Here is an 8,878-nt window from a genome sequence, read left to right as displayed (position 1 = left end):
TAAGTATTGTGGACATATGTGTGGGTTAAAAAATATTGTGGAAATAAGTGTTATGTTGTTTAAATATTGAAAACTGTTATTTAAACAATAGTACCAAATGGGCCATATCTATAAGAGAGAGCCCACCTTGTTGTGAAACATAGATGCTTGGTATCCATGAGTAGGAATCCATCTAGTACTAAAAATCTAGCCTTGAGATCCAAACTTTTTGGTGTGAAGGAGTTTAGATCTAAACCGATTCAATGTAAATCTAGATCGAAACCACCTTATAGAGGCTACTACGGGTGGCCTGATTGCCATCAACGGGAGAGACATAGCCACATAAAATGGGCTCAAGACCTATGTAGGGGAGAAAACATTGCCACAAAGGGCTGAAAAAAAAAAAAAAAAAAACACCACCTCATAAGAGGCACAGAGAATGCCCTTTGACAAGGTGAAGAGAGGCTCAAGTCGAAGCCGAGTTGAGGAAAGACTCTCTCTCTCTCTCTCTCTCTCTCTCTCTCTCTCTCTCTCTCTCTCTCTCTCTCTCTCTCTCTCTCTCTCTCTCTCTCTCTCTCTCTCTCTCTCTCCAGATGCTCACTTGTGTGGTTCATGTTTTAATTTTTTTTAATATATAATTTGATAATTGTAGTGATTATTAATAGACATTTATTATGAATGTGTTTGTATATTAAAAGAAGTCTACAAAATTATTTTTTGAAACCAAGTCTTAAAAAAAATTAGAGACTTTAACTTTATATATATATTATAGATTACATATAAACGTGGAGTGTAAGTAATAGATACCAAATATTATACTTATTATAATTACATGAAATCAATTTTTAACAAGATGATAGTAAAAACCTAATAGTGTACACAATCTCTTTCCACTATAAAAGTCAAAATACACTTGAATGGAATTAAAGATGAAGATTAAAGTGTATTGGTAAAAGAATGTTATATATTAAAGAGAGATAGAAAAAGTTATTTTGATAACCTTTTTTATAACAACTATAAGACCAACTTTATAGTATTGAATGTTGGGCTGTTAAGAAGCAACATATTTATAAAATAATTATAAGTGAAATATAAACGTTAAGATGGATAAGTAAAAATACACAAAAGATAATATTGAAATGAAGATATTTACTTAAAGATATGAGTGGTCACTATCAGTGGCGGTTTCAGAAATTTTGTTTAGAGAGGTCATTAAAAAAAAAAATTTAATAAAAAAAGAACTTAACTATATCGAGTTATCGACAAAAAAATGATAATAATACAAAGCTTTACAAATTTCTTTTACAAGTTTTCAAATTTTGAATTGTTATATAATAGTTCATTACGAGTATCTGTTGCCAATATGGGTAGCTATGAGCCTATAACCATTTTATTTTGTTAAGTTTATCTAACATTTTTATTTTTATGCAATTGTTATTATCTATTTTTTATTGTTTTTATAAAAAAATATTTTAAACTAAATGACTAAACTAAACTCTTTAGTTTTGTATTAATTATTGACGCACACAACCACACTCATTCATACATAAAATGATATATTATATGTCTACTTAACCAATCAAATGATTGGACAATCACTAATTTTACATTTTTTTTTCTTGAATTTTACTAAATTTATAAAAAAAAAAAAAAAGTTATTATAATATGATAAGAATACACACATGTAACAAACCATCTCTATTTTCTAATTATTAAATTATATAAATTTATATTATATTTATATTGTACACACAAACATCCACACACATCATAATTCACAAAAATAATATTATAACAAAAAGTAATGCATACAATCAATATTAGACACACTTACACATATAATATAAATTTATAAAAAAGAGTGACACTTACAATTCACAAACACTTACTCTTTACTAGAATTGAAAATACTTGTAATAAGAGTGTGCAAAATTTAAGTCAGGGTGTGCAAAAATATTTTTAAGAATAAATTAAAGTATCAAACTAACAAAAAATATATGTTTTATATATATATATATATATATATATAATTTTTTTTTCTTGAAGTTAGGGGGTTCATTTAAACCCCCTTAATATAGTATAGCGCTGCCCCTAGTCTTCATCGATGAAAATATGAGCTAAAGTCGCTTGAGATGATTTGTTCATGTTTAAAGAAGAATGACTAATGCATCGATAAGAAATATTGAGTTGATTTAATATTGGGAAACGAAAATGGGTAAAGGAAGACAAAAAAATAACATATGTAGAATTAGTAAAAAAAGACATGTCAATAAAGAAAATAAAAGAGAGTATGAATTCAAATTGAAGAGAATGGAGGAAAAGAATACACGTGACCAATCTTAACTAATTTGCGGTAGATTTATTGAAGGAAATTAACATGAAATTCCCAAACCTGTGAAAAATAAAATAGAGAAAACATACGCCAAAAAATAATAATAATAATTACATGCACAAGACAGTATTTAAGTGATTCGGCAATTTGCCAACGTCCACAGAGTTGTAGGGATTTCACTATTATCAAAGAAAAATACAAGTGCGGCAGTACAGTTTTTTCTCTCTAAAAAATGACATCAAAAAAACCATAATCACCATTACAATAGTTTCTATATTCTGCGCACAGGATTCACAATGGGCTACAAAACGGGCCAAAAAATTTTACTGGGGGCGTTGCCCCTAGACCCCCAAAAGGCTTGTCTATGAGTGCTACGGCTTAGGCCTATCGGCCCAAGCCTCTGCTCCATGGACTAAACCTCAGAAAATCTCCCATTAAAAAACCACATTATTTCGAATCAGGTTATCATCCGAATCAAACACAACTAGGTTTCACAAAACCCAACATTTATAAACAACCCTAAAATTTAGGACTAAAGTTTTTTTTTTTTGTTGTTGTTGTTGTTGTTTTTGTTGTTGTTTCTTCTTATTTCACTTACAACGTATGAATAGAAGATTTATTTTTTTTTTTTAGAGTAAATTATAAGTTTGGTTCTTAACTTTTACATTGAATGTCAATTTGGTCCCTAACATTTCAAATGTGTCAATTTAGTCTCTAACCTTTTGATATTGTGTCAAAATGGTTCATGCCGTTAAATGATAGATGGAAAATGTTGAGGTGGCTAACGGTCAAAATATAAAATTATTTTTATGCCACATTAGATGACATGTGTATTGTTACTTAAAATAAATTTTTATTTAAAAAAAAAAAAGTTTTTTGTTAAAATTAGGATCTCAAAATCATTGTACCCCATACAAGTGACCTTGATCATCTGAATTCTAAAGCATCAAGGTCAAGAATGTGGACCTCTCAATTGCTTTCCAATTAGACTATGAGTCACCAAGAAAGCTTCAAGCTTTGGAATAACTTGTTGGTTTTGGCAATCAAACTTGTAAGAAAAGAAGGAATCGGCAAGCTTTTGTGCTTCACTTTCTTTGGCTTGATTTTCTCCTGAGCGTAGAACACTTGGGAGTTGGTGTTTGGTTAACCAGCAATGAAAAATGATTATAATTAATAGATTTATTCCATACATTTATCCCCATCTTTAAACTTACCAAACAATATTACTTCAATCTCAACCTAACACAATCATATTGTAGATCTATATATAGCTCAGTTATCTCAGGCACAGTAGAAGAAAACCTTCAATTTTTGAAAACATGAAAAAATCACAAAACAAACATTCAAGATCGTAGTTTCCATTGTTTTTCTCAAGTTTCTTAGCAACCAAATAGATGTCCATAAAAGATTCTCAAAAAAAGAAAAGAAAAAAAAGGATGTCCATAAAAAGTTGCGGTCTTTTTCACAAGGCTTGAGTAAAGATTTGAATCAGTGATTTATTAACATAAATTGGTTTTGAGATCCCAATTTTAACATAAACTGTTTAAAAAAATTCCGAATGGTAGTACACATGTCATATGAATTGGCATAAAAATAATTTTTTATTTTAACTATTATTCAGGTAAGCATTTTCCACCAATCACTTAATGGTAAGGACTATTTTGACACAATACCAAAAGATTAGAGACTAAATTGACGCATTTAAAATGTTAAGAACTAAATTGACATTTGGTGTAAAGATTAAGGACCAAATTTATAATTTACCCTTTTTTAATATATTTTTTTATTATGATTCGATAGCTGGGGAGAAAGATTTGAATCTTAAATATCTTTATTGGAAATATCAGAACATATCATTCAACTAATTAAATTACAAGACTCTTCACACATGAATATGAGATTTAAACATTTGTGAATGCTATAATTACAAACTTTTTAGCGGTTGAGTATTTTTTTTTTTTTTTTTTTTTAACTTTTAGTTATAAAACCTTATCATGACTTTCAATTAGTTCAACCTTATCATAGGTTGAATCTATCTCTCTAAAAAAAAAAAAAATTGAAACCTTATCATATAAGGATCTCATTTGATATGAAATCTTATCATAAATCACTTTTACCTTAAAAATCACATTTTTTTTTTGGCAAACTAAATTGGAAATGTTATTATCTTATAAAGTAGCCAATCTTATTATCTTATAAAGTATCCACCCACGTATTCATTTCGTCATAAAATTGGAAATGTTATTATCTTATAATATTATTATCTTTTGTTAGTTTTAAAACTCCTAAAATCTACAAAACTCACCCCACGTATTCCTTTTTTTTTACTTCATCACGATGTATTTGTTTTTCTGTCCTCCTTTTTTTTTTTTTTCAATTTTTTTAAAAGATTTTTTTTTTTTTTTGTGATTAGAAAAAGTAGAAATCCCAAATTATAATAAATGCAAATGATGAATCTTTATCCAAAAAATAGAAGAGCCTCTGAGTTCGCACTTACGCGCGTGCTCAAAGGGCTAGTATATATTAAGAGAATTTAAAAAGTTAATTATTGTCTTTTTTTACTATAAAAAATACTCATAATTTAATTAACTTATTATTATTCCATGGGTTAAAATAGTAAATCAATAAAAAATTAAAAATATTCCCATAAAAGAAAAACTACCCCACGGCCCTTACTTCTATATGAAAAATCCCTATTAAAAAGTTCCTTCGTACTTCCACTACCCCACGTTCTTATAACTTTTTTTTTTTTTTTGGTTAAAACGTTCTTATAACTTAAAAACTAAAAAAATTACCCATAGTTCCTATCAAAAAACAAAAACTACCCACCCCCACGTTATATCAAAAACAAAAAAATAAAAAAGTATCATCACACATGCAAAGTGCAGGAGGCTAGTATATATTATTTATTATCCCTACATTTGGTGCACCGTCCAATTCATGAAGCCTCTTAATAACCCTCAGATTTAGGTCGATTCCACACGCAGGAGTCCGATTTCACTGGGATTGAGTAACGCATACCGTAAATTTTGAGGTCAAAGATACCATGGCATGAATTAGCCATTACTCCTAGTTAAGTCGTCGTTTTGAAAATGGGTGATTCCTTGTTAGTTCTTATTGAAGCGGTCTTGGCAAAAAGTGGGACCAATCGGACCCACATCTCTAGCTTAATTTTCTTTCCATACCGACAACGATTTTTTTATTAATTACCAATTAATCCCAATATTTTACCATAATCAAATCAATCCCAAACTCTATATAAACACCCCCGGTACCACTCCCAAGTCCATCACAAAAAACCATTCAGAGTACAAACTTTTCTTCTCAAGCAAACACAAATTTCCTCTCCTACTCTCATCCAAACCAAAAACACTCAAAAACCCATTTCTTTCTCAACCTTTACAATCCTTAAACATACACCCTTCTTCTACGTTTCCTAGAGAAACCCATTTTCTTTCTAGCCAAACACTCTAAATCCTTCTCAAACCAAATCACAAGCACTCAAACCTTTGTTCAGATCTCACTTTCTTTCAAAACCCACTTCAAATGGCTCCTAACATCACCACCACCACCACTGTTACCACCAAACCCGTTAGCATGCCTAGCAAGGCCTATGTCACTTTTTTGGCTGGTAACGGTGACTATGTGAAAGGTGTGGTTGGCTTAGCCAAGGGCCTGAGAAAGGTCAAGACCAAGTACCCTCTAGTGGTTGCTGTTTTGCCTGATGTCCCAGAGGACCACCGTGAAATATTGGTTTCACAAGGGTGCATAGTGAGGGAGATTGAGCCTGTGTACCCACCTGAGAACCAAACCCAGTTCGCCATGGCCTACTATGTCATCAACTACTCCAAGCTTCGTATTTGGGAGGTATGTATATTAGTTGATGTTACCATTCTTTGCTTGCATGTGTGACTACTTACACGTAGTTTCTGCTTTCTGCGAGCGACAAGATGTTTGTTTTTGAAACCGTGTTGTGGTTGTGGGCTTCTGACGTGTTATGTCAAAAATGCATGTGAGGGTATTTTTGTAATTTCGTATCAAGAGTCTGTTCGGTTGCAGATAACGCCTAGTTTGACTGCTTTTATGAGAAAGTGTGCATCTTTCTTCTAAATATTTGGGGAAAAACTCTTCAAAATGTACAATTTCACTCGGTCCCAACAGAGCCTTCATGTTTTAGGAATTTTCCTAATCTAGTCTAAGGGTTTGCTTTATCTTTAAAGAACTTTTTGTAATCTGCCCTATTTTTATTAATTTTTTATTCTTAATTGATGTAATATTGTGACAAGGGAAAATATAATGACAAAGAGATATACTTATAAGATAATTTAATCTCTTTTTATTCAATTATTTGATTTCATTAATAGGATTTTTTGTTATCCAATTGAATTATTCCAATTCTTTGTGTGCAGTTTGTGGAGTACAGCAAGATGATTTACCTAGATGGAGACATTCAAGTGTTTGAAAACATTGATCACCTCTTTGACTTACCGGACAACCACTTCTATGCTGTTATGGATTGCTTTTGTGAGAAAAATTGGAGCAACACTCCACAATACAAGATTGGCTATTGCCAGCAGTGCCCTGACAAGGTTAACTGGCCTGCTGAGCTTGGCCCCAAGCCTCCCCTTTACTTCAATGCTGGCTTCTTTGTGTATGAGCCTAACCTATCCACATACCATGAACTCCTTGAGACCCTTCAAGTTACCTCTCCTACAACTTTTGCTGAGCAGGTAAATCTTAATTTTCACAGTAATTGTCACATTAATTCCTTGCTTTTGTATGACCCATTTTGGAGGTCATGTGGCTTGATTTGATAGATTCATATCAAGCTACTTTCTAGCTATTGGACTATTAAGTTGTGGATGTGCTTCATTGACTTTGAAGCACATAAATCTTTGACTTTTTTTTTTTTTTTAAAGGTGAATACTAGTAATATATATTACCTTACTAAAATAATTTGTTATTCTTTCAGGACTTTTTGAACATGTTCTTTAAAGATATTTACAAGCCAATCTCTTCGGTTTACAATCTTGTACTTGCCATGTTATGGCGTCATCCAGAAAACATTGAGTTTGACAAAGTTAAAGTTGTTCACTACTGTGCTAATGTAAGTATCCACTTTGTTTATAGTCACAATCTTAAATTTTAATAAATTTCAATTCGTTTTTTAATATGTAATACTAATGAAATATGTCTTTGATTGGTTTACAGGGCTCAAAGCCATGGAGGTACACTGGTGAGGAAGAGAACATGGACAGGGAAGACATCAAGTTACTAGTGAAGAAATGGTGGGACATATATAATGATGAGTCATTGGACTACAAGAACACATTGGCTTCTGTAAAGTCATTGGACTACAAGAACACATTGGTTGAGAAAAATGGCTTGAAACGATTCTTGACAGCAGTGTCCGAGACTGTTGGTCACTACATAGTTGAGAAAAATGGCTTGAAACGATTCTTGACAGCAGTGTCCGAGACTGTTGGTCACTACATTAATGCCCCATCTGCTGCTTAGTGCTTGTTTTAAGTTCAATGGAAATGAAGCTTGTGTTGTGTAGGACTATAAGTAATGGGTACAGGATTGGTTTTTATTTGTGTGGTTTGGAAGTCTTCTGTTTTAAGTTGAAGATTTTCCTATTACATATGTCACCAATTTTCAATTTGTTATGGTCTTCTGTTTTAAGTCGAAGACTTACACTCCTATTATTATGTCAGGAGTTTCAGGACCATTGGTCTTGCTTTTGCTTTGTTTTCTTTGTTCACAGTTTCAATTTATAAGAACAAATATTTTGGTGTATATAAGTTGTTAATTCTCTCTCTCCCTTCTTTTTTAATTTTTATTTTTTATTTTTATGGGAACTTTGTTAATTTTTTTATGTCAGCAAATGTCCGACCTTGTCAAATTGAACCGTTTTAATGCACGTTAAGGTCGGTTTTAGTCCAAATATCCAAACATAATCTTAAAATTTTAGTACAACGTCTAAAGCATTATCCAAAGTGAAAATGGTCGGTTTTACCGTTTTAGTCCAACTAACAAAACTAGAAAAGAGCACCCTTTTTTTTTTTGCTCAAAAAAAGAAAAAAAAAAAAAGAAAAAAAAAGAGAGAAAAGAGCTCCCTTTTTGCCAAGTGGCAAGATTAAAGTTCTCTAAATTAAAATAATATGGTGAAACGTAGCCCTTATGAGGAAAAAGAATTCTAAATCTAGATGCCTATCGGCCAAAGGTTATGCACTTATGCCACATGACTATTTATCTTCTACTTGGAAGAAGTAAGGTCCCGTAGACCCACTTAACAGTGTTTTGTTAGCTTTGTTTTAGAGCATTTTTATTTGCTTATGCATAAAAAAATATGCATGTTGCATTATCAAAAACCATTCTATTCATTTTATATATTTACTTTTACAACACATTCTATATCTCATTCTTTATTTTTCCAATAAATCATATTAAAATATTATAAAATAACTCTTCTATAAAGTAACTTGCCTGAAATCTGTATCAAAAACCCACCTAACCCTACAACAATTATCACCACCACCATGACCAACTCCTAACCCACCCCCA

The 8,878-nt window shown here is 31.4% G+C and overlaps 1 protein-coding gene across 1 annotated transcript; it reads left to right on the top strand.

The window, feature by feature from the left end:
• The first annotated feature begins 5,591 nt into the window (after positions 1-5,591).
• On the top strand, positions 5,592-8,130 carry LOC112026042 (galactinol synthase 2). Its single transcript, XM_065770925.1, has 5 exons — positions 5,592-6,178; positions 6,721-7,041; positions 7,284-7,418; positions 7,523-7,651; positions 7,727-8,130. Exons 1-5 carry the CDS (start codon positions 5,858-5,860, stop codon positions 7,826-7,828), a joined length of 1,008 nt encoding a protein of 335 aa, XP_065626997.1. The 5' UTR covers positions 5,592-5,857; the 3' UTR covers positions 7,829-8,130.
• Positions 8,131-8,878: the final 748 nt, after the last annotated feature.

Source organism: Quercus suber, unplaced genomic scaffold, assembly GCF_002906115.3.
Source record: "Quercus suber isolate HL8 unplaced genomic scaffold, Cork oak 2.0 scaffold_4, whole genome shotgun sequence".
Lineage (NCBI taxonomy): Eukaryota > Viridiplantae > Streptophyta > Magnoliopsida > Fagales > Fagaceae > Quercus > Quercus suber.
The sequence above is the reverse complement of the archived record's forward strand: the minus strand, read 5'-3'. Positions and strand labels throughout refer to the sequence as shown.

What these genes read in the sequence shown, in the direction of transcription:
- LOC112026042 (XM_065770925.1), top strand. Translation starts at nt 5,858, where the DNA reads ATGGCTCCTAACATCACCACCACCACCACTGTTACCACCAAACCCGTT. An exon ending in CCAAGCTTCGTATTTGGGAG is followed by an intron (nt 6,179 to 6,720) that starts GTATGTATATTA and finishes CTTTGTGTGCAG; the next exon opens with TTTGTGGAGTACAGCAAGAT. An exon ending in ACAAGAACACATTGGCTTCT is followed by an intron (nt 7,652 to 7,726) that starts GTAAAGTCATTG and finishes GCAGTGTCCGAG; the next exon opens with ACTGTTGGTCACTACATAGT.